This window comes from Rattus norvegicus, chromosome 16 (assembly GCF_036323735.1).
Source record: "Rattus norvegicus strain BN/NHsdMcwi chromosome 16, GRCr8, whole genome shotgun sequence".
Taxonomy (NCBI): Eukaryota; Metazoa; Chordata; class Mammalia; order Rodentia; family Muridae; genus Rattus; species Rattus norvegicus.
In genome coordinates, this window is record NC_086034.1 from 73,690,009 (window position 1) to 73,717,837 (window position 27,829).

Here is a 27,829-nt window from a genome sequence, read left to right on the forward strand (position 1 = left end):
GCCGATGTGGGATTCTGAGCCTTAGAATATGCAGTTTTTCCAAGTAGGGTTTTAGAAACATCCCTCTCCCTTTCTTCTCTTTCCCCCACTGAATCCCTCCCACAAAAGGATGAGGCCTATCTCCCATCTTTTTGAGTAATAGGTCTGTGTCTTCATTGTTTTCTACTTTAGGCCAGCAGCCATGCTGGTGGCCTTGGGTATCTTTAGGCCATTCTCACTGGGACAAGCACATTGTCCAGGAAGAGATGTCAGAGAGGAGACTGGATCATGGAGCGGGTCACCTCGTTCTTAAATCTAATTTTCTCCATTTAGAAGCAAGGTCTAGCCTGTGCTTCAATGAAAGTTTCTAGTTCTTGTGGTTAATATTTATAGGCTATGGTCAAGGGTCTAGGCATGGTCTGAGGTTGGGGTCATGGAGTAAGACAGAACTGATCTTGAAGCTAAGTAATCAGGCAGCTGAAATCACATACATGACCAAAGGATTCATGGGAAGAGGGGGGCCAGGCAATGGAACAGCTCTGTGACAAGGGCCTAGGAAAGGAAATAGCTGCAAGGGAGTCTGAGGAAAGGAAATAGCTGCAAGGGAGTCTGAGGAGCTATGGACTCACTGCCCTGCCTGCTCCCTTAGCAAGCTTGATCTGGTCCTTAGATTCACAGGTAAGATGAGGGCAATGAGACTCAGCTCCTGGACTTGGAAAACTTATTTAATATTCAGAATCTCCGTATGTGTAAAATGGAGATGAAAAACTCAATCCAAACCCTTCTAATGACCCTGAAGTCTGCTTGGTCCCAGGTATCACGAAGGATTAGAAAAGGACAATGCAGGACTAAAAAGGCCAGTGTGAAGGCCATGGCAGATAGTCCTTCAGAAGGACTTAGGGGGGATGATCTTAGATGGATGAGGGTGAGTGATGAACTCGAGAGATATGGAAGGGGTCTACTCTCTAGGACTCGAGAGTTGGTTGTGTGAAGGGGAAGGGACAGACACATAAATCCCAGAGTTTGGGCTTGCTTGAGTTTTGTACTGGTTGATGACAGCCAGTAGTCATTTCCCTGGGAGTATAGAGGGCAAGCAGGCTTAGCACTGGGGTGGCTTACTCTTCTGTTACTGTGATAAAAACAGCATGACCAAAAGCAACAAGGAAGAAAGGGTTTCATTTAGCGTAAGGTTCCACTGGGACTGAGTCCATCAGACCAGGAAATATATGCCATGGCAGCAGGAGCAGGAAGCAGAAAGAGGAGAGGAAAAGCCTGCCCCTAGTGATGTATTTCCTCCAGCAAGGCTCTGCCTCCTGAAAGTTCTTTAAACTTTACAAACAGCGAGTGTCACCAATGGGGGGACCAGATAACATGGGGGACCAAATGTTCAAACACACTAGCCTACAGGGGACGTTTCTCATTCAAACAACGACACAGGGGTAAGCACTGAGTTTACTGTGCTTGTAGCGCATCCAGGGATACACTTGGTGATGATCATTGCCTAGACGATGCTTGGCATGTTGGTGCTTGTGTGGAAGATACTCTGAATGCTGCACAGAGGGTAGTAACTGGGGAGACAAGAGGCTCAACCAAAACTGTTCAGAAGACCTTGTATCATCTAAGAGGGACAGCCCTTCCCAGGGCCCTTCCCAGTTCTCTACTCCTTCCCTTCTGTGCTAAAATTTCTAAGGAGGAAGAACACCAGCATCATCCTGAATACACGCATGGGGGAAGGTCAAATCCAGGTGTAACACATGGGACAAAGAGAGTGCTGTGTTGGAGAGGAGTGGATGAAAAAAACAGGGAACATATTTGTTGATTCATTTAGAAGTCACAACCATAAATCTGTCTTAGTTGGGGTTTTACTGCTGTGAATAGACACCATGACCAAGGCAACTCTCATAAGGATAACATTTAATCAGGGCTGGCTCACAGGTTCAGAGGTTCAGTCCATTATCATCAAGGTGGGAGCATGGCAGCATCCAGGCAGGCATGGTGCAGGAGGAGCTGAGAGGTCTACATCTTCATCTGAAGGCTGCTGGTGGAAGACTTGCTTCCAGGCAGCTAGGATGAGGGCCTTAAGCCCACACCCACAGGGACGCACCTACTCTAACCAGGTCACTCCCACTCCAACAGGGCCACACCTTCTAATAGTGCCACTCCCTGGGCCAAGCATCAAACCGTCACGAAACCCATGACACATTAACAAATTATCTTGTGAAATTATGATCCTTCTAAAAATATTAAGAGTAGTATTGCTTTCTATTTCTGTGTACCTCTTTAATGGCTGGTCATAAAAGACAACAGAAATCTCATTCTTGTTTCAGCCTGGAGTCCGTGTCCATGTGTTATGTTGAGGAGTTTGAAAATCTGGTCTTACTAAATATATATTTCAGATCTTCTTCCTTTCTTTTCTTCCTTCCTTCCTTTCTTCCTCCCTTCTTCCCTTCCTTTTCTTTTCTTTCTTTTCTTCTCTCTCCCTTCCCTTCTTTCCTTTCTTCTTTCTTTCTTTCTTACAAGAACTTGAAAAACAGTGATTTTTTTTTTATGGTTTAGAACTTTCTTTCAATGTAACCATATGCATAGAAAGCATACCCCCATTGGTTAATAGAATGCAGTCATGCTCAACTTACCCTATGCAGTCTTGACCAGAAACTTGGTACATGGTTTACAATTAAAAAAAAAAAAATAACAAAAACCAAACTGCAATCTACTTCATCTCTATCTGTTACAAATGTATAAAAAAATAATCCTCCATCAAATGTTGCTGAAGTCAGCAGAACCTTGAGAAATATACCTTTGGCTTGCCTCGGAAAGGTAACACATATTGCACTGTAAAGGTTTATAAAATTGTTATAATGTCACAATGCCAGTTCTAAGAGTTCAGTAACTAACGGGAGCCGACGGGACATGCACAGAACTGTAGAAGCTCTCGCACGTAGCCAGCAGTACACAGACTGTGAATCTACACAGGCAGATCGTTCTGCACTAAGACATCAGCTCACCTCATGTTCTCAGTCAACCAGGAAACCTTAGCTAGACCTTGATTTTTACAAAGAAAACGGAGTCTCTTCATCGTTTCAGTTTACAAGTAACGGGATGCTAACAGGCAGGCCGTTCCTTCCATTGTCCACATTCGGAGGGAAACCGATGATGAGGTGAGCTTGGGCTTTCCTCTGCATTATTTTACATTTGAAGGTGCTCACGACTTTAAAAGTGAGTCTAAAAGAGTAAAATGACCCTTCTTGGAAGGCTAGAGAAGGACAACCTGTCTAAGTTGTAAGATGTCTCATCAAAGCAATGTCATCTTTTACGAATTATGCCTCAACTTAAAAAAAAAAAAAAAAAAGGAGGGGCTGGGGATTTAGCTCAGTGGTAGAGCGCTTGCCTAGCAAGCGCAAGGCCCTGGGTTCGGTCCCCAGCTCCGGAAAAAAAGAAAAATAAAAAAAAAGCCGCCCCCAAATAAAAGCAGGTCTGAAAAAGAAAATATAACTTAAAACATCTTGAAAAGACAAGGAGAATACAGGTTCAAAAGTAACTAAGATACATTGCTCTAAGGCTACCTAGGATTAGGCTCTAAAGAACCCTACCATTTCATGTTTACCACGAGTTACTAAATAACACTTTACAAGTGAGGTGTTCATTTTTGTGTTCCTTTAGTAAGAGAAAAACCTACCTTCAGACTAGGAGGGTAGTGATGGGAGAGAGAGTGGTTTCTTACTATGAGGTAGACTGTGGAATCTGGAGCTTTCTCCATACATGTGCATACGCACGGCTAGGGCCCACTGATCACCATTGATGTGCATCCTTCTGACCCATAGTTTGCACTCACGCTTTGGAAAGCACCGCTCTCGCCGAGCCATGCTGATCCTTGAGATGTTGACACGTGTTATTATGTAATATTTTTAAAGTCACGCTCACTCGCGTCACTAGCAGGGCCTTTGAGTATGGAAGGATGTGACCTCATGCAACGAGGGGGAGGAGTTTTGTGAAATCCTTCCGTTTTGCTTCAGGAGCTCAAGGTTGGTCGTTGGCCAAAAAAAGAGATGATGCCATTCCCTTGGCATCACTGGCTCATTTTTTGATACAAAGTCTGCAAAAAAAAAAAAAAATACCCGCCTCTAAATAAAACCGGAATCGTGGTTTCTGTGTCAGTCGCTTGTGTTAAATAAAAATAACCGTGCTTCCTGGGTGAGCTCTGTTTGCTCCCACAGTGTGTCCTGTCGGGCCAGAGGTTTGTGTCCACTGAACTCAAGCGACTTTCTGACCTGCTCCCTCAGTCAAGCATAGTAAGTCTACAAGAACCTTCTGTCCATGCCCAGGATCTAGGAGAGTGAGACCAGCAGGCAAGACAAGGCAGAGAAAAGACTCTGATGACTCAGATGTTAGATGTTTGCGTTGTAGGCTCCACCTGCACTCCCACCTCTCATGCTATAGCACTCTTTGTGATTCAGGGAAAGAGGCTTAAACATCTAGTGAGCATTAGCTAACTGGCTCCCGTGCCTGGTCTGTAGTCTGTCCGTGAGGAGACATTCAGGATCATAAACCCAGTGAGTCGTGGAGCCAGTTGAGAGGCACTTGGTACTCAAGCAAGACCTGCTTGTGTTCAGAATGACCAGATCCTAAACTGTAGGTCCTCGACCTTGCTAATCCTGTGACTCTTTGATACAGTTCCTCATGCTGTGGTGGTCCATGTTGTTACTACTTCATAAGTGTAATTCTGCTACTGTACTGAACCATAATGTAAATATCTGATAGGCAGGATATCTGATACGTGACAGCCAAAGGGCTCACGACCCACAGGTTGAGAACCTCTACATAGAGGATGCAGTGTAGTGGACAGAAGGTAGTGAATATAACCACCGCCAGAAAAATCTGCCTTTGTCCAGCTTATGGAGACTGGGTATGTTGGATGGTGGGTCAGTGTCCAGATCCAGGCAGTATTCAGGCATCAAGATGGGTGAGGTGGTGACGAAGCAGCCTTGTCAGTAAGTAGATATTTCTAAGTTCCGAGCAAGTGTTCAAGATGAGATTTCAAAGCTGGGCCGCAGCTGAAGTGGTTTAGCACTTACCTTGACTATGGAAAGTTCTGGTTTCAACAGCCAGCATACATATGGCCTCCAAGCATAACTCGACCTCCAGTCCTTGGAATACAGAACACGGGTCTCTCTCATAAGGTGAACTAAGACTCTAAGGTGAAGGGTACCACCAAAACGGGTTGGTCATGATCAAATGACTCTTTTGTGGAGTCTCCATTGGACGCATCAGATATTTGCGTCGTGATTCATACCAATGGCAAAATTACAGTTATGAAGTAGCAATGAATAATTTTATGGCTGGGGAACTGTTTTAAAGGGTTGCAGCATTAGGAAGGTTGAGAACCAAGGATCTAGAGCTATGTAACACATAATTTATATAATCACCAGTCTAAAGATGAGATTGGTTCATTGGGAAAGGAAGAAGTTGGGGATCAAAGGAAGAAGTGACTGCTGGAGATTTAGGGATAACGGCAGTAACCAGAGGTAGAACTTGGATGTCTTTTATTGGTCTCTGCCATAACTCACTGCATGTGTGTGGTACTGGACTCATAACCGACCCTCGGAAGCTCACTGGACTGCAGTAAAGTCACAGGTTGAATGAATTTATTTCAAATGTTTGTCCCTCTCTCCTTATGAACTGCCATCGAAGCCAGAATGCACACAAGACCAGGGCAGGGAAAGAGGAAGGGACATGTGGCACTTTCCACTCTATCTGCTCTGTGCTGGGCACATTTTGGTTTCTTAGAAAGTCACCAGGGCGGGGTCGGGGATCTAGCTCAGTGGTAGAGCGCTTGCCTAGCAAGCGCGAGGCCCTGGGTTCGGTCCCCAGCTCCAAAAAAAAAAAAAAAAAAAAAAAAAAAAAAGAAAAGAAAAGAAAAGAAAGAAAGTCACCAGGGCTGGGTAGACCCCAGCTCTGAAATAATGCTTCTTTCTAGTATGGAATCATCTACAGTATTTTTCTATTTGAATACTATTTTTTTTTTTTGGTTCTTTTTTCCGGAGCTGGGGACCGAACCCAGGGCCTTGCGCTTCCTAGGCAAGCGCTCTACCACTGAGCTAGATCCCCAACCCCTTGAATACTATTTTTAAGATGACTGTGTGTATGTATTGTATGTGTTCATGTATATGTAGGGGCACATGCCTGTGGTGTATATGCAGAGGAGGATGGCCATGTCTTTTTCTACTGGATGTCTGTCTCTAAAATCATTTTATTTGGTATGTATGGGTGTTTTGCCCTCATGAATGCCTGCATACCATGTCTGGTGTCCATAGAGACGAGCAGAGGGTGTTGGATCACATGGAACTGGAGTGACAGACAGCTGTCCATCTTGTAGGGGCTGAGAATCAAATCTGGGTCCTCTGGAAAAGCAGCCAGAGCTCTTAGCTGCTGTCTTTCCAGGCTGGATCCCCAGGTGGGGCAGGCAGGCTCTGGATGACTGCTCCTTCAGTCTCTGCTCCAACTTTGTCTCCATATCACCTCCTATGAATATTTTTGTTTCCCCCTTTAAGAAGGAATGAAGCATCCACACTCTTCCTTCTTCTTGTGCTTCATGAGGTTTGTGGATTGTGTCTTGGGCAATTCGAGCTTTTGGGCTAATATCCCCTTAGCAGTGAGTGCATGCCATGTGTGTGTGGGGTTTTTTTGTTTGTTTGTTTTTTGTTTTGTTTTGTTTTGTTTTGTTTTGTTTGTGATTGGGTTACCTCACTCAGGATATTTTCTAGTTCCATCCATTTGCCTATGAATTTCATGAAGTCATTGTTTTTGATAGCTGAGTAATATTCCATTGTGTAGATGTACCACATTTTCTGTATCCATTCCTCTGCTGAGTGACATCTGGGTTCTTTCCAGCTTCTGGCTATTATAAATAAGGCTGCTATGAACATAGTGGAGCATGTGTCCTTGTTATATGTTGGAGCATCTTTTGGGTATATGCCCAGGAGAGGTATAGCTGGGTCCTCAGGTAGTGTAATGTCCAATTTTCTGAGGAACCTCCAGACTGATTTCCAGAGTGGTTGTACCTTATTTTTTGAGATAGTTTCACACTTAACCTGAAACTTGGCATTTTGCCTAGGCTAGCTGGCCAGTGAGCCCCCAGAATCTGTCTGTCTGTCTTCTCTGGGGAGGTATAGGCATTTATAGGCTCAGGTTTTCTATAGGTCCTGGAGATTCAAACTCAGGTCGTCTTGTTTATATAGCCGCACTCTTTCCCATTGAACTCCAGCCTCATAGAGCCCTGTAAAGCAGTGGTTAAAACTACTGAAGAACGTTTAGAAATGTATATTTTATAATTTCATAGGATATCAATTGCCAATCTGCTTTCTTTGTTCCTTTTTTTTTTTTTTTTGTAAATTCAAAATAACTCTCTCTCTACTCCACATGTTATCTTATTTGATCCTTTTTAAATTTTGGCTTGATGCTAGGTCTAGAACCCAGAGTTTTGCATGTGTTAGGCAAAAGCTCTGTCGATGAGCCCCAGCCCAGCCTGTGATCCTTCGGGGATCACATATAAATCCTTTGGATTTATATGACGTTAAAAGAGGAGGGCATTAAATAAATCCATAACTGTGAAGTATATTGTGTTTGGAGACGGTTTCACTACATAGCCCTGACTAGCCTGGACATCAATATATAGATAAGGCTGGCCTAGAACTATCTGTCTCTGCCTCCCAAGTGCTGAGATTAAAGGCGTGTGTTTCCATGCTGGTCTGTGATAGTAGAATTTCAGGTTTATTTGCTTCCTTCTAGCCATAGACTAGAAAAAACAGCAACCTTACTAATACATAGAGGGCCCCAAGGCCTGGGTGCTATTCAAAAGCAGAACTTCACAAGTTACCTAGTTCTCCATTAGACCTGTCTATGGAACATGCTAGCTCTCACCCTGACCTAATTCTCACTACCTTCTTTGGACCAGGGATGCACCTGTCTTTTTCTTGGACAGCGACTAGACTGCCAAGTAGCCAGGGACCATCAAGGGAAGAGTAAGCATACATGCGTTAGCAGGTGGCGAGTGTGAGAGGCGGGCACCACAGGCCCTCGTCCTCCTTTTTGACCTAGTGCCTTTGTTGGTATGTGTGGCACAAGGATAACCAAGGGGCTCCGGGGATGATGGGAAGGGATAGCATTGTAAGCTTGAGGGATGACGAGAAACATGAAATCCCAACGAAAACCAAAACGCTCCTGTTTCATCCTGGTAGAATTCAAAGAGGAGTGGTTTGGAAAAGCACAGTTGCCTGCACAGTGTGTGGACACACACACACACACACACACACACACACACACACACGCGCGCGCGCGCGCTTTGTGCTCTGGCGGACGACAGTTAAGGGAAGGAAGGTGCTGGGGGAAGTAAAGCTCAGTCTTGTTTCTCTCTGTAACTGAGTTCACTTGCATTCTTCCTTCCAACGCTTGGTGGCGCCCAGAGACTCTGCCTGCAGGAGCCAAGCCTCCTCCGGCTTCTCGTTCCATGGAGAAGCTGCTGCCCCCTTCTGGGGTTAAGTGGTTATTTCTAGGGGAAATGCTTCACTGGGCTCTGCCGTGGGTGGTGTTTGCTTAGTTCTCAGTCCAAGGGTGAAATTTCAGGACAGACCCAGGTGGCTTGTACTTTGAGGAAGGAGCTGTCCACGTGCTTGCGTGCGCTTTGGAGGGTCTAGAGAGGAAGTTCGCTTTAGTAGAATTTAAACCAGGAGTCTCCTGTTCAGACAGTTATGGGAGAGGTGAGGCAGGTGGAGTCTAGACCACCCTCGAACCCACAGCCGTGGCACTCTGAGCCTCATTTTCCTAGGAGTCTGGAGGGGCTGGGCTGTTTTTCAGATGGGGTGATGGGTTCAGTGAGAAGATGGAAAACTAGCCCGTTCCCTACGTCCTACCCCTCTCTGTCTTCAGGGCAGCTTACCTGAGAGCAGTTTTAGTTATTGGGAGTCAAGGATGAGCTTGCAGGGGAACAGAATGCCCTCAAAAGTCGGCAAGGCACCGGACGACATGGCTTCCAAGCTGCTTCTGAACGCTGATGTGATTTTTATGAACTTGAGCCCAAGACTTAGAAGCTGAAGTCACATGCCAAAAAAAAAAAAAAATGTGTGTACGTGTTATGGATGTTTTGCAGGCAGACAGCCCTGAAGACATGCGCAGCTGGATCGAGGGGATCGGAGCAGCTGTCCAGGCCCTCAAGTGCCACCCCAGGGTAGGTCACTTCCTTTCTGTGGTGCAGTGTCAGCTTAAAGATAAATTATCTTCGAATGGGACATGTTTTATTTGGTTATGTAGGCAGGCAGCCCGGCTGTGAATGCTGGCTCACTTGTTTTTCTCTCTCTCTCTGCTAACTTGGGTACATTCCCCACCCCACCCCTGCCTCCTTTTTGGTTTGTTAGTGGACATGAAGTCGGGCTGGACAGAGATGTGAAGTTTCCCTGCAAGTTCAGTGTCAGACAGAACCCTGCAGACATGTGGAACGAACTCTGCCTAGTATCTTTTTAAAATTTATGTATTTATTTATTTTTACAGTAGGGGGGTCTTGCTGTGTGGTCCAGACTACCTCAAGCCACTCTGCTTTAGCCTCCTGGGAAACTGGGACTAAAGGTGTCCCTGGCATCCATACACTTACTTGAGTTTGTAGCCAGTGTCCCTGTTTGAATTGGCTGTCCTGGGTGGGTCCTTGAGACTTCGAGACAAACATTGCAAAGAAAATCCCTTACTTTGCCCTCTCCTTCTCTTTCTGTGTCTAGGAACCATCCTTTTCAAGATCCATTTCTTTGCCTCGACCTGGAAGTTCCGGCCTTACAAGTGGGCCTAACTCCATCTTGTCAAGGAGGCGGCCACCAGCGGAAGAAAAGAGAGCTCTTTGTAAGGCCCCCTCCATGGCCTCATCCTGGCAACCTTGGACACCTGTCCCCCAGGCCAAGGAAAAGCTGTTGTCAGCCGAGAATGCTCCAGAGGACTCTCTATTTATGCCCAACCCTGGGGAGAGCAATGCTACAGGGGCATTGGCAAGTTCGAGAGTCAGGCACAGGTCGGAGCCCCAGCACCCCAAGGAGAAACCATTTTTATTCAACCTTGATGACGAAAGCATACGAACCTCTGATGTGTGATGGGCAGTGCCGTCGAGTGCAGGAGAGCCGGCGGCTATGAGTCATTGTCTCTGCCTCGGTAGAGGACAGAGGCCAATGACACTCGCAGAAGAGAAGCCCATCTAGCTGTCGTTGTTTTTGCTATTATTTGACACAGTTTATTTAATCGGAGAAAGTCACTAGGTTAGACCGGCAGGCATACTCCATTAGTTCTTGAATGCCCCCGGGTTTCCTAGTTGAGGGTTAGTTCTCAGGCTTCCTGCCTAGAGGAGGCTAGAGTCCAATCTCACCAATAAGCTTTCCCCTCTTGTGTTTCTTTCATTTTCTTGGTTTCACTTCCAGGCTATGTGCAGGATCTCAGGCTAAGAACTGCTTTCCTCTACGCCTGTGTGTTGGCTGAAGTCTGGGGATCAGGCAGATGGTTAACATCCAGACTGAAAGGCACTGGGTGGGACTCAGGTTACACGGTTCGGTTGGGATCCGTCTGAGACTTGTCATTAGAATCTAGGGAGTGAAAAGTGAATTTTGGGAGATCTCCTCGGAGCAGTTCCTTCAGGATCACCTCCCAGGGGACCGGATAGGACCTCCTGTGAGTCATGAGGGCTAATTAAAATGCTATAGCCACTTGCAGTTATTAAGATGTCCTCTTGATGCTCCATGACCCCAAATGCTATAAAGCTGAGTGACAGAGCCACCAGTCTACTTTCTGCGTCAGGCGCTTAAATGTTATGATTGCGGAGACCAGAATAGACACTTCTCTTGACACTGAGGTGTGTGTGTGTGCGTGCGTGTGTGTGTGTGTGTGTGTGTGAGAGAGAGAGAAAGAGAGAGAGAGAGAGAGAGAGAGAGAGAGATGGTTAAGTGTAGAGTGATTTTGTATGTGTGAGTGTGTATGTATGTGTGATGTTTAAGTGTAGAGTGATTGTGTGTGTATATGTATGTATGTATGTATGTATGTATGTATGTATGTGTGATGGTTAAGTATAGAGTGACTGTGTGTGTGTATGTATGTATGTATGTATGTGTGATGGTTAAGTGTAGAGTGATTGTGTGTGTGTGTGAGAGAGAGCGAGAGAGAGAGAGAGAGAACACTCCTGCACTCATATTAAGACAATCTCTATCTCAGAGGCTTAGGTTCAGATAAAGCAGCTACTGAGAAGGGATGGATGGCTGCTTATGGCAGTAAGCACCTTCGATCCGTGTTTTCCAGACAGGAGGACTCTTCTTTGACAGTGAATCTCGAATCCCTGTCTCACAGCTCTTTCAGGATGGGTCGGCTTTTGTGTAATGCTAAGTGCTTGCACACTGTGCGTCCTGCTGACCCACTTGCCCTTTGCTTCCTTGTGTTGCCTGGTAAATGAAGCAACTCACACACCAGGTGGAACCCCAGCATCCGATAAGAGCCTCTGGATTCACTAGCGAAGAGGCTCAAACAGGACTGCATTTTTCATGGGATAGCTGGGAATAAAGAAATTGAATCAGAGGATGAATTGCTGGCTAGAGATTTCCACCCCAAACTTAGGGTGTGGCTTTTCCCACTGGGCAGGATACTATTTCCCGTGCCTTTGGGGGCATTTGTCTATCAGTCTTCAATGAACCTGTGCTACCAGAAAGTTGTGGCCATTCCCTACAGGGAGATCACTCACTCCTATCTGTGTAACATTCCCCTGCTAGGTGTATTCACTCTGTTGTGAAGTAGACACCTGTACTGCTAAGAAGAAACTAGGAGGCATTTTTATTTAAGCTAGTTAGCACTCCGTGCCCATAGTGAATGCAAAAGCAGGCACAAAGCTCTCCAGGGTGAGAGGAATCATGTTCTTTCTAATGTGACTGTGACCTTGAACCTGGTGCCACACTGAAGACTCCTGGGCTCTGTGTATGGGAGATGTCCCCCACTTTAAGTCTGGACTTGTGACCCTGATGTAAAAAAACAAAAACAAACAAAAAACAAAAAAACCCACTGGACTTCTTTCTCTGTTCATGATCTTTCCTGTCTCCCACCCCCTAAAAAATCTTTTGTGTGTTTTGGTTTTCAGGGTTCGGGGATTATTTATTTATGAGTGAGTAAGGTTATAACCTACTTCAAAAGTCAGTGCCCTTTGACTCTGGTTTCAGCTTAAAAATCTTCCCCTAGAAAATTCTTTGGCTGTTCAACAGAATTGCTCAATGTCAGATGAGGAAGTAAGGAAAATAAATCAGGAACTCCTGAAGGGCCTCGAACTTGCCCTGGCTCACAGAAATGATGTCATCGTTAGGCTTTTAAATTGCAAAATCTGTCCGTCCCTCTCCTAGAAACTGTTTGCTTGGTCATTACTGCCCCATCAACAGGTCGTTACAGAAAGCTGATAGGTTTTAGTACATAGTTTGAAATCATGTTACATTAAACACAGTGCAGTTTATATTATGTAGACAAAGGGAGGGTACAGAGTTGCAGTGACCCTAAGCAACCAATCTGTGAGACTTCCAGGTTAGAATACTGTTAATATCGGTGGCTGGAATATCTTTGTGAAGCCTCAAAACATTGAAATTCTCAGTCCTTATTTCAGAATTCCCCTTCTGTCCATATTTCCGGCCAGTTTTATACAATTCTTCCCCCTCCCCACCTTTTAAATTTGCTTTTTTTTGCTAGAGTCTTGCTATGTAGTCCAGGGTGGTTTTGAACTGGTAATCCTCCTGCCTCAGCCTCCTGAGTACTTGGATTACAGGCCTGTGCCACCGTATCCAGCCTATGACAGTATTTTAACCTGAGCCAAAGATGGTACACGAACCTTTAGTTTTCTGTGTATCCGACAGGCCTCTGTCGGAGGGGAAAGTGTGGTGCCATACGGGTTTGTGGTTAAGCCTAGAATGTGGATAAATCCGAAGGGATTTCTGGATTATAAAAGGTACTGCGTTTTCTTTGTGGAATAAAAGCAGTCTCTGGGGGTTGGGGATTTGGCTCAGTGGCAGAGCGCTTGCCTAGGAAGCGCAAGGCCCTGGGTTCGGTCCCCAGCTCCGAAAAAAAGAACCAAAAAAAAAAAAAAAAAAAAAAAAAAAAAGCAGTCTCTGGGGTTGGGTCCTTCCATAACGTTTCAGAGGCATTGCTCTCTGTAGCTGAAGTTTGCCCTATTCCCTACTCTTAAAAGGTTTAGTGGGGGGTTGGGGATTTAGCTCAGTGGTAGAGTGCTTGCCTAGCAAGCGCAAGGCCCTGGGTTCAGTCCCCAACTCTGAAAAAAAGAAAAGAAAAGAAAAGAAAAGAAAAGAAAAGAAAAGAAAAAGGTTTAGTGGATTTGCTTACCTAGGGCCAGGTGATAAGCGACAAAAAATATTGTGACTTTTTCATTCTGTGAGCCATGCTGAGGATATGGGAGACCTCAGACTGGAGAGGGACCTCCGGTCAAAGTGGCGGAGTGACAGTTCTACTTCCGAGTTGAATGCTGGCCCCCCCAGGGGAAGATTTAATGTCCATCATCCTAGTTTACTGGAAGCAAACTGGTTTGGGTTTGGTCTCCCCTTTTCTACTCAAGCTCTCTTTGGGACTAAAATGACTGTCTGAGTAGAAGCATCAGACCAGTAATTGAGCAGTGGACTTGATGCTTGTTTTCAGTGTCAACCAAATAAACAGCATCTGGCAGCAAATGGCAGTGTTTTTGAAATTAAGCTTCCCATGTTACCTGTTCAGATTTTTTTCTCCCCTCTAAAAATCTGTTTCCCTCAGTTCCCCCATTCTCTCTGTGTGTTATTGCCTGCCGGAGTCAATTATAGTCATTTATACCAGGTAGGCTTTGAATCAAGTGAATATTTGGCAAAAACACACAGTGTGACAGCTGGGCCCTCTGTTTATGAAGGCGTGGCATTGGAGCCACCTGCAGGCACTGAGCTTAGTGCATGGAAACTCCAGCTTCTTACGTCGTGTGCGCTCCTAATTGGTATGTAGCAAAACGTAATTTTCTAAAACTGGTTGCTTGTTTTGTAATAAAAAACATGTGAAATAGGAAATCTGGTTGTGTGTTTTCCTGGTCAGATCTCGTGGCCGTGGGTGGGTGGTCACGTTTCTCACTTGCCCCATGACTGGTTTTAGAGTAGACCCTCCCTTCATGGCTTAGGGGTGGATGGCTCTTGTCCTGGGATGGCATGGATGGTGGGTGATACATGGGTGTGTGTGTGTGTTGAAGTGAGCCAGACTCTGTCCTTTATAAAGTCTGGAGGCCGGCAGAGGCAGCATCCAGGCCAGGAAAAGAACGTGTTGCTCATTTCGGCCCAGTTGTGAGCCCAGAGTGAACTGGAAAAGTAGAATCAACGATGTCAAGGAGCAAGATGAGCTCCCAGCGGTTGTGGGCTGTGCGAGCACAGTTTCTCTTGCTGTGGCTGCTGCTCTGGGCCGCGCCTGTTCCGTGGGCTGAGGCCAGGAGGTCTAGAGTCTCCTTGCCCTGCCCGGACGCCTGCGATCCCACGCGCTGCCCGCCTCTGCCTAGCTGCTCGGCCGGCTCGGCGCTAGTGCCAGATCGCTGCGGCTGCTGCCAAGTGTGCGCCGCGGTCGAGGGCCAGGAGTGTGGCGGGGCGCGGGGCCGGCCGTGCGTCCCGGGGCTGCGCTGCGGCGCCCCGTTCTCCCGGGAGCCCTCAGGGCGCGCGTGGCTGGGCACCTGCGGTTGCGCGGAGGGTGCAGAGGGCGCGGCGGTGTGCGGCAGCGACGGGCGCACTTACCCCAGCCTGTGCGCGCTCCGCAAGGAGAACCGAGCGGCTCGCCAGCGGGGTGCGCTCCCGGCTGTGCCAGTGCAGAAAGGTGCCTGCGGCGACTCAGGTGAGCGGGGCAGGGACGAAACTCCGACACTTCTAGTTTTGTTTTTTTGTTTTTTGTTTTTTTTTTTCCCCCGAAGAAGATGAAATGAATGTTATGAGTTTGCTCGATCGCGAACTCAGTTGGCCCTCTTTCGCCAGGTCCTGTTTCAACCCATTGTGGTTGTTCCTGGTGTTTTTGCCTTGTTAATGTGGCTCTCTATACGGGCTGCCACGGGGCTACCCTTTATCCTTTTTTTCCCCTCTGGTAGAACAGGACATGTCCTTTCATCTCCTAGTCTGGAGAACCTACAGAGAAAGGGGGGACGAGGGAGATGCTGGGGAATTTTGAGACGTGACACTTGCATCCAGGGACGCACTCACCCTGGACCATTTTTTGCTCAGGGACCACAAGAGCAGGGCGGCTCCGGACAAAGTACAACTTCATCGCTGCCGTGGTGGAGAAGGTGGCACCGTCTGTGGTTCACTTGCAGCTGTTCCGCAGGTAAAGCTCACGCCTTGGGTCAACTTCCTCACCTGATGGCTGCGCATTATCTGACCGTTAGAACGCGCTGTGAAGAAACCCAGGTTCAGAGAATTGGCTGGGGTGGAGGTGGTCAGTAGAGCTCCAGAAAGCGGGGGCCGGAGACCTGAATTGCTAAGAGTGATTTCGCTAAAGAGCAAAGAGCCAAGCGCAAGGATCCTGGCTTCTAAACGGAAGCCACGGTAGTGCATATTGATGGCTGGTGTTTCTTTCTCCCCAGAATCCCACAAACAAAACTAAAGGCTGATTGTAGCAGTAGCGAGCATTTGGTGGTCTTGTTTAGCCTTAGCCTTCGCTTGGATGCAAGGAAACCCAGATGGAGAGCAATATTAGTTTGTTCTGTGTCACAACGCCTGTTGGTAGTGGAAACTAAGCTAGATTCTGACGCCATGGCAGTAGTGTGAGCACAAGGTTTGACCTGTTCGCAGCAAATGACACACAGGTCCCCACACTGATCTGAAGGAGGAAGCAGCATCTTGGACCCAGATCTCAGTTGTGTTCAGAAAAGATGGCCAGGACGAGCTTCAGACAGCTCACAAAGAACATGGACGTGGATAAGGCAAGAGTAAATGCATGAGAAAACTCCTGGAAATGGGGCTGATAAACGTGAGGCTTCCTGTGACCTACAAACAAAGGCTGGATTTTCTGATTTTTCCTGCCCCTCTGCTCACACTACCGTCTTCTTCCGGAACAGATCACCTCTCACCAACCAGGAAATCCCTTCATCCAGCGGTTCCGGGTTCATAGTGTCTGAGGATGGCCTCATTGTCACCAATGCCCATGTCCTCACCAACCAGCAGAAGATCCAGGTAGAGCTCCAGAACGGGGCTCAGTATGAAGCCACTGTCAAAGACATCGACCATAAACTGGACCTTGCACTGATTAAGATCGAGCCAGATGTGAGTACCTGAGAGAGTCTGAGTCTTCCCATTTGGGGTTTCACGCTTCCGTTTGCTGGAATTCTTTGTACTTCTTCACCGTGACTTTTCTTTGTACCTAGGGTATATGGTGTTGCTGCTGCTACTATTACTTCTCCTCTTCCCCCTCCCCCTCCTCTCCTCCTCTTCTCCCTCCCCCTCCTCCCCACCCCCTCCCCTCCCCTCCCCCTCCCCCTCCCCTCCCCCTCCCCTCTCCCTCCCCTCCCCCTCCCCTCCCGGTGATGAGTGATGTAAAGATTACAATCTAGAGTATCACTGACCCTCACGTCCCTCAAGCACCTCCCCCCATTGCTTCTGCCCCTACCCTTCCAATCTCACCTCAGTAAATGAAGAACTTAATCCCCAAAGCTGCAGTGGTACAGACTCCGGGGTTTTCTTCCTGTAGCTACTTCCACTTTCTGGCCCCCATCCCAGGGTAGGACAAATGACTCAGTTGGAATGTATAGGAGAGCCCAGCGTGAGGACAGAAATGGAAGGGAAAACTCACCCTCATGAAGAGGGATGGCAGGATACAGCCTAGTAGTCAGGGCTCCTCTATCTTGGCTCGCCAACAGGATTCTGTACACAGCAGTGGTTCTCAAACTGTAGGTCATGACCTCTTTTGGTCTAACGACCCCAAAAGGGTTACGTATCGGATGTCCTGCATATCAATCAGATATTTACATTATGGTTCATAACAGCAAAATGACAGTTGTGAAGAAGTAGCGAACATAATTTTATGGTTTGGGGTCAGCACAACATGAGGAACTGTGTTAAAGGGTCAGCATTAGGAAAACTAAGAACCATTGGTTTGGAGGGAAGGACACAGCTCCTCCTAGTCCCCAAGGAGAGGAGACCCTGCAGCCTCACACTCCTTCCTTTGGGAACAATGCTTGATTGTTTGCCCTTCTGCCATGGGCTACAGAGTTGGGCTGGACCACATCCTCCTCCAGCCAAGGCTGCTCTGCGATGGAGCTGACCTGTTGCAGGGTGGACTCCTTGAGCTGCAGGGACAAACTCTCCAGGGTTCCTTTCCCTCCACTCTTGAGATTCATGTACTTTCTCTTGTGGATGGGCCTGTACCGGGGCCTCTGTGTCCCCTCTCTCCTAAGGTTCTCACTTTTTAAAAAAAATCTTGGTTTTCCCTGCTCAACTCTGCAGCAGGGGCCACGGCTCACACAACTCCGAGACCGAGTTGCAGAGCTTCAGAGCGGCTGAAAACTTTTCCCATGGCCGGGTGGTTCCCCCACCTCAGCCTGGGTGCACCTCAGTCTTATCTGCATTTGCGTTAGCAGCATGACCGAGTGTCCCTGGCCTTTGTGCAGGGCTTCCATGTCCTGGGACTTCTGGAGGTTTGGTTTTCATTTCACCTCCTCAACCTTCAGGGTACCCGGGTGGGCAGCTAAAGGCCCACCAAGTCGCTTTCCACTCTGGCTCCTGCCTGGCTCTCAGGCTTCAAGGTCTTGAGGCCTACTCTAAGCTGAGGTCTACAGTAGTCGCCTCTTCACAGAACTCCTGCCCTGGTGGGAATAGGGAGATCTTGTACATGCCCAGTACTTGCAACCCCTAGCTTGATCCGAGGCCCATCCACAGGGCCTTATAAGTGCAGTCAGGTCCAAGGGTCCACCCAGAGAGGCTCCAGTCTTTTTGACCTGTCACTGCCACCAGACAGCGGGAATGAGAAGTCTGAAGCCAGGTGCTCAGCCACGGCCAGCAGGAAACCCAAACTGGGAGCCTCGTGGCCAAGGAATTCACTCCCTCTTCACGGTTTTTGTTCTGTTTCCTGTTACCCATCAATATATCCTTAATAATCTCTATTAATTGTCTAGCAACCCCGCTCCCCACTTTCCTCATTTTCCCTTCTACGATTTCTTCTTCAGATGTAAATCATTTGCAATGTATTCAACCCTGCTAAGAACATTTTGAGCTCCTTGCTGTAGACACATGGACTGCACCTGGGGGCTCATTAGAAATCCTGGATCCCAGACCCACCCCGATCTACCAGAGCCTGCATCCCGATAAACCCTTAGGAGTTTTGTGAACACAGTCCAGTTTGAGAAGAGCTATTCTGGGTGATCTCATGACTCTGAACAAGAAACGTTTGAGCAGGGATGGGGCTAAGTGAATTCCTAATGCCAGCCATTTCATGATCACTTATAGTAGTTTCTACACAACTTCAGCTTTAAATTTTATTTTACTTTTAATCACGTATGTCTGTGTATGTGTTTGTGCAGTTGAGTGTAAGTGCCCATAGGGGCCAGAAGAGGAAGTTGTATTCCCTGGAGCTGGAGTTAGAGGTGGTTGTGAACTGCCCCATGGAGGTAAAAGGCACCAAATGTGGATCCTCTGGAAGATCATCATGCTCGTAACCTGTGAGCCAGAGGCTCTCAACCTTTCTAATGCTTCCACCCTTTAATACAGTTCCTCATGTTGTGGTGACCCACAACCACGAAGTCATTTCATTGTCACTTCAAAACTGTAATTTTACTAATGATTCTAAATTGTAACGTAAATGTCTGATATGTAAGATATCTGATACGCGACTCCTGTGGGGGGTAGTGACCCACAGGTTGTGAGCCACCGTTCTAAGCCATCTCCCTAGCAGCTAGAACTACAATTTTCAATCTTAGAGACGATCTCGATTACTTGAATAAAGGGAGAGTTTGGTGGGACCTGAATCTGAGGAAGAAGGAAGGGAAGGACCTATGTGTGTGGGGGTAGGGGTGGGGGTGGGGGTGGTCGGGGTGGGGGTGCCGGGTCAGGCCAATGTCACAGTCAGCAGATATTGCTTGACTGTAGTCTTATGTTGCCATCTTTCTCGTCTTTGCTCCTCTCGGACACGTGCAGACTGACCTTCCAGTACTGTTGCTGGGAAGATCCTCTGACCTCCGGGCCGGAGAGTTTGTGGTGGCTTTGGGTAGCCCATTTTCCCTGCAGAACACTGTGACTGCCGGGATTGTCAGCACCACACAGAGAGGCGGCAAAGAGTTGGGACTGAAGGACTCAGACATAGACTATATCCAGACGGACGCCATCATTAACGTAAGTCACTCTGGGAGACTGTTCACAGCCCAGAGGATACTGCCAGGATGTAGCAAGAAGAAAGCTTTAGAGTGATCTCTTTTCCTTTGGGTTTTCTGAGGACTCTCAGAAGTCAACCCTAAGGCAGGGGTGTGGCTGGATGCCCTGTTTCTGGAGCTGAGGGTTTGATATAACCAGCACCACGATCAGGACTTGTTGTAGAGGTCGCTGCTACATTAGTGTGGGGTCCTCTTGCTTTGTCATGTCCCCACCCCGACTTTAGGTTTGGGAGGGTAAGGGGCATGCTTTTGCCTGCCTTGGAGAAGAAGGCTGCTGTGGCCTTCTTAAACTCATTAAAAACTATGTATAAATGATGTGGAGGAATATGTTGATTTGCTAACTGATGGCTTTGTTGCCTTGCCTTTAGCACGGAAATTCTGGGGGTCCACTGGTGAACTTGGTAAGTGCCTGTTGTCCTTGCTGCTCCATAAACCTTCCTAACTTCAAACATGTTTTAACATCTGAAATGTAGACTTGGGTGACAGTCTCTAGAGAGATTAAGGGATGATGTCTTTTATTTGGGGGTCTTTAGTAAATGGCTAGGGAAAAGTTTAGAATCTGCGATGTGTTTATCCTGTTGGTCGGGGATTTCATCCCACCGAGAGTACCAGGGTTCCCATCAGAGTCTCCATCTTTTACATGCTATCTGTTGTCCTTGGATAATTATCCAGGAGATTAATCTCAGGCGTAAGCCAGAAGACAAAACACACTGATTATATAATTCTGGAACTTTAGTCTTCAGCCTGCTCACAGATGACAGAAAGGCCATCACCAAAATCCATTGAGCTGTGGGTTGTATTAATTTAACTACCGTCTCTACTGGCGACGCTCACTTACATGTAAAAACACGAGCACAGCACTCTTAGCCTTGGGCTTCTGAAAAGTCCTTGAACCTTCGCTTTCTTTTCAAACGTAGCCCTGCCCCGCAGTAGTCCTGGGATGGAACCTAGGGCCTTGCACATGCTAGGCCAGCACTCTGTCACGGAGCTACAGCATCTCTAACAGTGATTTCTGCTCTGCACTATATACAATTGTGTGTGTGTGCGTGTCTTTGTGTGTGTGTGTGCATATGTGTGTCTGTTTGTCTCTGTGTATGTGTGTGTGTGTGTGTGTGTGTGTGTGCATGTGTGTGTGTGTGCGTGTATCTGTCTGTCTGTCTGCCTGCCCATCTTCCCAACAAGTTCGTAGAGCAGGGCTGGGATATAGAATTTCAGGCCACACTCCAGAATTTCTAAGTTGCCATCTGTATTTTAATATGACTGGAAGTATTTTTTTTTCTATTGCTCTTGTTGCCTAACAAGAATGGCTAAGGGATGGCGAAGAGCAGGAACAGGAGAGTATTTTCCACGTCACCATAGCGGCTCAGCTGACCGTGGCTCATGAAGGTTACCTGGTTTGGATGGACAGTTCTACCCAAGCATTGCCGACTAGCTTTTGTCTTTTCCCTGTTTATTTCAGCTTCCTTTAAGTTGTAAAGAGGCTTCTTGTGTAGGGGGTAATTAATTAATTAATTTTTTTGAGACAGAGCCCTGTTTCACTTAGAACTCGATATGTAGCTGAGGAGAACCAAGCTCGAACTCCTAATCTTCTTGCCTCTACCTGTCAAGTGCTAGGATTTGGGGGGTATGTGCCACTCGGGGATCTTGTGTTTCTTTATTTGTATCAAAATGCAAACTGTAGTCACCTCTAAAAATTCATGTAATTTACTACAGTAAAAATGAGCTGGAGATTTAAACTGTCATGCAATCCACTTAAATCAACATAAATCCATAAAAAATAATTCAAACACGAGGTCAATGAAAGGAAAGAAAATATTGTAATCAAGCTGTTACTGATCAATCAGGGCCACAGGGCAGACTTGGGAGCTGAACTATGACCTTGAAGAGACATTGTAGAGCACATTTAAAGGATGAACCATAAAGAAAGGGGAAACTGGAAGGGCTATAGCATTGTCCAATCATATTTTGACAAGAGGTTGAGCAAGGGAGTTTCCACCAATCAGGATAGGAGTTGGTTCCTGGGCCTGGGAACATGAACTTAGTTTGACCCTGCCAGCAAGATGGAGTAGTTGTCCTTGAGATGTCTGGACTCAGACAAACTGTCTCCTTACAAGTTGTTCCTGAGATGTCTGGACTCAGATAAGTGTTTCCTTACAACAGAAACAGTTCAGTTATTGGGAAGTCCCCAGCTCCCCTAGGGTCCTGGGACTTTGAATTTAGTTTCTCCCTACACTTAAATGATGTCTGAAAACCAAATGGTATTGCCTATCACAACTTTGCTTGTTCCCAACAAAACTACTCCATTGATCTTTTGAACATGAAGAAAGCATAACTTTTGTACCTGTAAAGCACCACTCCCTTCTCTGGTCACTAACTGCCCTGGAAGAGGACATCTGCCTCTTCTTATTGAAGAAGTGGATTTCCTTTTGCCCCTCCTGTTTTGACCCTGTTCTCCTCTGCTCCTATGTTGCATGGTTCAGTTTGTAGGGCACCGTGACGAAACACCAAGTTTCTTCTTCCTAGGATGGCGATGTGATCGGTATAAACACCCTGAAGGTGACCGCAGGGATCTCTTTTGCAATCCCCTCAGATAGGATCAGACAGTTCCTGGCAGACTATCATGAGCGCCAGTTGAAAGGTGAGGGGGTGGGAGGATCCCAGCCTTTCATGCGCACTCCCAGATGTTAGAGCATGGCTTTTTATGGTGTTGAGTAACGGGCTCTCAGATCTGTAATGGGTTGGGTGACCAGGGGACTACGCACAAAACTCAGAGCGTGACATACACAGAAATGGCTTGTGTTGTACAGCTTAGAAATGAACCTATGGGCTGGAGATGTGTCTGTGTTGACTACTCAGATACTCTGAAGCATTTAAGACCAGATGTGCCAACAAGAGGTTCCGGGATCTAGGTGGTCTCTGAAGCTGTGCCAAGTGGAAACAAGTTACGTTGTGAATGACACAGCATGCTTTCTCTTTCCAGGAAAGGCTCCCTTGCAGAAGAAATACCTGGGTCTTAGAATGTTGCCCCTCACTCTGAAGTAAGCATTGGATAACTATGTCTCAGTCTTACCAAGAAAACAAAAGCATTTGGGGACCCTTGCGATCATAGATTTTGTTTGTTGCAGGGCTGTGTCTCCCTAGGGCCTGGGACTCTGCTGGTACCAGAGTCTTTCATTCTGAGATGCAAAGCCTTAGCCTACAGGAGGTGGGGGCAGCATACAGCAGGGATGGATTGTGATTGGCTGGATGGGGTTTGCTTGGGTGCCTGCCAGTCTCCAGCTAAACAGATGGGGAAGAGATAGTCTCTGGGCCTCCTTGGGGAAATCTTTTTCCAGGCCTCAGGGGAACGTTGTGTTTGCTAACCTCCATACTGTTCCCAGCCTCCTTCAGGAAATGAAGAGGCAAGATCCCGATTTCCCTGATGTGAGCTCTGGAGTTTTTGTATATGAAGTGATTCAAGGATCGGCCGCTGCAAGGTAAGTGAAGACTAGCCTTTGCCCAGCCTCCTGTGTAGTTTCTGGACATACACCATGCCCAGCTCTGAGCGGTTAGACCTGAGGACCAGTGTCTGGCTCATGACCTAGACACACTGCGCACTGAGCTCCTGAAAGCTGGCCAGTGTGACTCAATCACTCAACTTAAATTTTATGTGACTTAAATTGGGAAAATGAAAACACCAGACACTGTAAACCATTTCCCTTTTCGTTTTCAGAAGGCCCACATGTTATGTTAATTATTGCATCAGATGAGATAATCAGAGCATAATGACAGATTGGGCATGTGCTATGTGGATTTCAAAGGCTTATAGGAAAGTGCAAAATATTTTTCGAAATTTCCAAGTAGTTATTCTGTGTTAAAATTGACAAAATTTTAGATGTGTTGCTTTAAATCAGATGTATTATTAAAGAATTTTATCTGATTTTTTTTTTTAAAAGGGGGCTACTTCAAGTTCAAAGTGATACATGCAGCTTGTATTGCATATTTATTGAGCAGTGCTGATGGGGCTCAGGGTCATAGCCTAGGTTAAAGTTAATTTGCTAGGAATTAGCCTCTCCCCTAAGCTGTATGCTAGCCCTTAAACACACCTTCAATATTAGTACTTAATACTTAATAACTAATTTATGATATTAAGTTATTAATGACTTATGTCTTATGTATTTGGCATGTTTTTATGTGTGTATATATGCATGTATGTATGTGTATGTGTGTATATGCTTTTATGTGTGTGTATATGCATGCGTGTGTGTATATATGTATGTACGCATGTGTGTGCACGTGTGTGTTATATACATGCATGTGTTTGTGTGTGTACGTGAGTGTGTATATATATATATATATGCATGTATGCATGTATGTACGTGTGTGTATGTGTGTGTGAGGCAGAGGTAGATACAGAGTGCCTTCTTCAGTCACTCCTCTCCTTATTTGAAGCAGGGTTTCTCACTGAACCCCGAGCTTGTCAATTAGGCTATACTGGCTCTCCCCAGACTGCCAGGGATTGGCCTATCTTTGCCTCCCTAGTGCTGGGATTTCAGGCATGTGCTATTAACATCCAGCTTTTTAAGAACATGTGTGTTGGGGACCCGAACTGATCTTGTGCATGTATGACGAGAATGTTTGACGAGAATGTATGATGAGAATGTTTGATGAGAATGTTTGACGAGAATGTTTCCCTTTGAGCCTTTCCTGGATCTTCCCTTTGAATGTTTGAGACATGTCCTCACTGTGCAGCCCAAGCTAGCCTGAAACTTGTAATCCTCTTACTTCTGTCTCCCGAGTGCTAGGATTATAGTCATGTGCCACAATGTCCCTGTTATTCAGTTATTGATAGCTATTAACTAATGATAAATAATTAAATAATTTGAACGGTTCAGTAATTTTCAGTCAGTAGAAGTAGAGAGGATTCAGCAGGTCAGACGTCTTAGTGCATAGTAGGTCTTCTCAAACACCCTTTTCTCTGAGGTGGGAATGGTGCTGGGAACTGCTGTGGCTAACCCCTGTGTCACTAGATCATGGGCTGGAACAGCCCCACGGAAGGTTTAGCAGCTGTCCTCAGTTTTGCTTTAGAATATTTACTGTGAGGGTGGGGCAGCTTGTTCTGCAAATGCTCTTCTCCTGGGCCCTGCCCTTTCTTTATCACTGCTCACTGTTCCTCAAGAGCTCAGCGGTCTGTTTACCAGTTGGCAACTCTTGTAGACCTGGAAGAAATCACAGGTGCATAGCTAAGTGTCAGGTCTCCTGCTCCTAAATATGACATGCCATACGATTTCCCAGACTCTCGGGATCCCTACCCTACCCTGTGCCTCCCCTAACTCCTTATTTTAACTTTTGCTCCAAAGCCAGAGAGCTCAGCTCAGTGAGTTGTTCTCAAAGTGTGGCAGCAGTAGCAATGTTGTCAGAAAGGCAGGCTGGAGCCCCACCCCTGAATGGGTGGCCTTCTCCCCACTCCCCTCTTTCTCTCTCTGTCTCAGTGCTGGTCTTGAACTCTGGATTCTCCTGTTTGCACTTCCCAAGTGCTGGGGTTAGGTGTGTGAACTGTGGCAGATAAATCTCTCTTCCTCCCATCTCCTGCCTTTCTTCCTCCTCTCTTTCTCCCCTCCCTCTCTCCCCAACTTCCCTTAACTTTACTTCTTGCTTTTTGGGGTTCAAATAGAGGTCCTTATGTGTACTAAACATCTGTCCTAGCACTAGACTACATCTCTAGGAGTCTTCCTATTTAACAGATGCCCAGATAGGTTATACACATGTTGATTGAAGCAAGAATTCCTGCTGTAAGCCTCCAACAGCCCGACATCCACCCTCGCTGGCTTCCATCCATTTATATCTAATAACTGCTAATAATTACAGTGACAGCAGCTGGTACTCAGGAACATTTATTATGTCCCAGGACCCGAGTGTTTTTACAGAGTTGTTTGAGGAGTCTTATGACATGACCCAGTCCTTGTTTTTACGGGAAAGCAGCTGTGTTGAGCTACACTGAGGTCACTGGCAAGAAAATGAATTTTCAGCACTGAATCCCGCTTTACTTGGAAGTTGTGAGACACCACCGGCAAAGGCCACTTATTCTGTGTGAGCCTACTTCCTCATATTCAGTGCACAGCAGGCCCCGAGCCCCAGCCCGGTTTCTTTCTTGTTCCGTTTCCCTGCTCACGGCTGCTGAGTTATTGTCTTTCTCTGCAGAGTCTGAGTCATCGCCTGCTACTGCCCTTGTTCCTCAGGATTTCTCGCATGCAGCTTTATCCTTCCTTCTCTTCACAGTCCACTGTATTACCTTTCCACCCCGCCCCACCTTTGGTGCTGGCCATTGAGCTAAGGGCCAGGTATATGCTAAACATACCTTTTACCACTCAGCTATGCCCCTGACCCTTCACGTTCTTCAAAATCCACCTATCTTGGGAACCACTCATTGTTCTTTTATTCTTGAGCTCCCCATTTTCCTTAAATGGCATCTCCTGGATTTTATCTTTATTCAATTGACCAGCTTGTCTGTATTTATTGCTCTTTGCTTTTGGAGTTGGATTTTGTACCTAGAACACCAGTTTCTCAACCCTTTCGGGGGTGGGGGGGCAAACGGCCTTTCACGGGTCTCCTAAGACCATTGGAAAACAGATATTTCCATTATGATTCATAACTAGCGAAATTACAGTTAGAAAGTAGCAACAAAAATAATGTTATGGTTGGGGTCACCACAACCTGAGGAACTGTATTGAAGGGTCACAGCGTCAGGACAGTTGAGAGCCACTGATCTGGAATATATATTCTATGTGAGGGCAGTGTGTTGAAGACTGAATACAGCTATAGCCTCGAGTCAGAGCTGTAAACATCTGGACTTGGAAGCTTGAGTGGCTTTTGCTTTACTGGGACCATAACATCTGGGACACACAGCAGCTCGTCACAGTGCAGTTCCAGAAACTGGGATGGGCTGTCCAGGCAGACTCATCAAAGCACAACTTCCTGGGAAAACACTGGGCTTGGCACTGTTGCTGGTGTATCTAGTAATGTGGGAGGCTAACACAGGCCAGAGACAAAGAGACATTAGATGCTAAAGTGTCCATTCCAAACACAACCCAACGCTTGAAAGGACTTAGCTTCCTATAGACATTAGTATTACTGGAAACACAGGATCATTCTCCTCCAGCTGGCTTCATAGCACATCCTTAATAGTCTTTGCACCTAGAAGGGTCCAGGCTGGTCCTGCCTTCTTGGATTATTTTTCCAGTGGTCAGCAAAATAGTAGGAGAGTATGGGGGTAGGGAAGAATCAGACAGACAGACAGACAGACAGATTGACTCCAAATGGGGATGAGTAGGACTCTTCTTATGCTTTCCTTATCTCCTCTTGTTTTTTTGTAGTGTAGCCCTGGCCGTCCTGGAGCTCACTCTGTAGACCAGGTTAGCCTTGAACTCGAGAGATTCACCTGCCTCTGCCTCCTGAATGCTGGGTTTAAAGGTGTGCGTCACTGCTCCTGGCTTCATCATCTTTTCTTTCTCCTTCTCAGCTCGGGGTTGAGAGACCATGATGTAATTGTCAGCATAAACGGGCAGCCTGTCACGACCACAACCGATGTCATTGAAGCTGTTAAGGACAATGCCTTTCTCTCCATCATTGTTCTTCGAGGAAGCCAAACCTTGTTTCTGACAGTCACACCTGAAATAATCAATTAAGCACCTTACTTTGAGAAACTGCCTAGCAAAACCAGTTATATTACCTGGTTTCTATCGAAGACGAACCAGAGATGGCAGGTTCTTCTGGGTATCAAGAAAAGTGGATGCTTTAAATGTATAAGTACATGTGTGTGTGATACACACACTCGTGCACATGTGTACACACGTGTATACACACACACACACACACACACACACACACACACACACACACATTCTCATGGATCCTGAGGGATTAAGCATGCTCTTCTACTACAAAAACTTTCGTGACTCAAGTGGCCGCAGCTATGGTGATCAGAGAAAAAGTAAAGACAGTAAGAATGGGAAAACAGGAGACTCCTAACTAAATCTTCACAGGGTGCTTTACTTACCGTCTATATAGCCACTAACTGATATGTCACACACATGTACAAACAATCTACCTACTAGATCTGAATCTGGAGTAAAGAGGCAATCATGTTTTAAATAACACCCCTCTGTATGCTGAATTTCCCGGGGTATATCCACTTTGGGCCAGGGTTTGTGGATAGAAAGGTCGTCAACTCTAAGATAGATTACAACTGATGACGTCAGACCACCACACAGGAATATGACCATTTTAGCGGTAGAAACTATCCTGGACCTCTGGTGTTTCTGAGAATGTCTTCTATTAAAACAATTTTTTGAACCATTTACAGACTTTTCACTTAGGTTCTTTCTTTTAATGAAGCTTGTGTACGCTTGGGAAATTTTACCTAGTAAGCTGTGGTAGGGCTTGCCAAGGGCTTAAGTAGTTTATTTTGGGCAA

The 27,829-nt window shown here is 46.5% G+C and overlaps 2 protein-coding genes and 1 long non-coding RNA gene across 5 annotated transcripts in view; 2 read left to right on the forward strand and 1 right to left on the reverse strand.

The window, feature by feature from the left end:
• The window catches only part of Plekha2 (pleckstrin homology domain containing A2), a 62,731-nt gene extending 48,671 nt beyond the window's left edge, over positions 1 to 14,060 (forward strand). For all 3 annotated transcript variants that reach the window (XM_039095213.2, NM_001427342.1, XM_039095214.2), the window contains 2 exon segments: positions 9,122 to 9,199; positions 9,741 to 14,060. In XM_039095213.2, the coding sequence (XP_038951141.1) occupies positions 9,122 to 9,199; positions 9,741 to 10,103 (441 nt within the window). In that variant the 3' untranslated portion in view covers positions 10,104 to 14,060.
• On the reverse strand, positions 3,332 to 9,056 carry LOC134482519 (uncharacterized). Its single transcript, XR_010058741.1, has 2 exons — positions 8,912 to 9,056; positions 3,332 to 8,709 (listed from the first exon to the last, which is right to left on the reverse strand). It is a non-coding gene; the product is annotated as an uncharacterized LOC134482519 (long non-coding RNA).
• A 186-nt stretch (positions 14,061 to 14,246) lies between the features above and the next one.
• On the forward strand, positions 14,247 to 27,714 carry Htra4 (HtrA serine peptidase 4). The gene is given in 9 exon segments (NM_001107321.2): positions 14,247 to 14,862; positions 15,243 to 15,342; positions 16,076 to 16,280; positions 19,146 to 19,340; positions 19,747 to 19,779; positions 21,902 to 22,016; positions 22,359 to 22,416; positions 22,759 to 22,854; positions 26,877 to 27,714. Coding segments are annotated over 9 exon segments (1,467 nt in total). The 5' UTR covers positions 14,247 to 14,363; the 3' UTR covers positions 27,043 to 27,714.
• Positions 27,715 to 27,829: the final 115 nt, after the last annotated feature.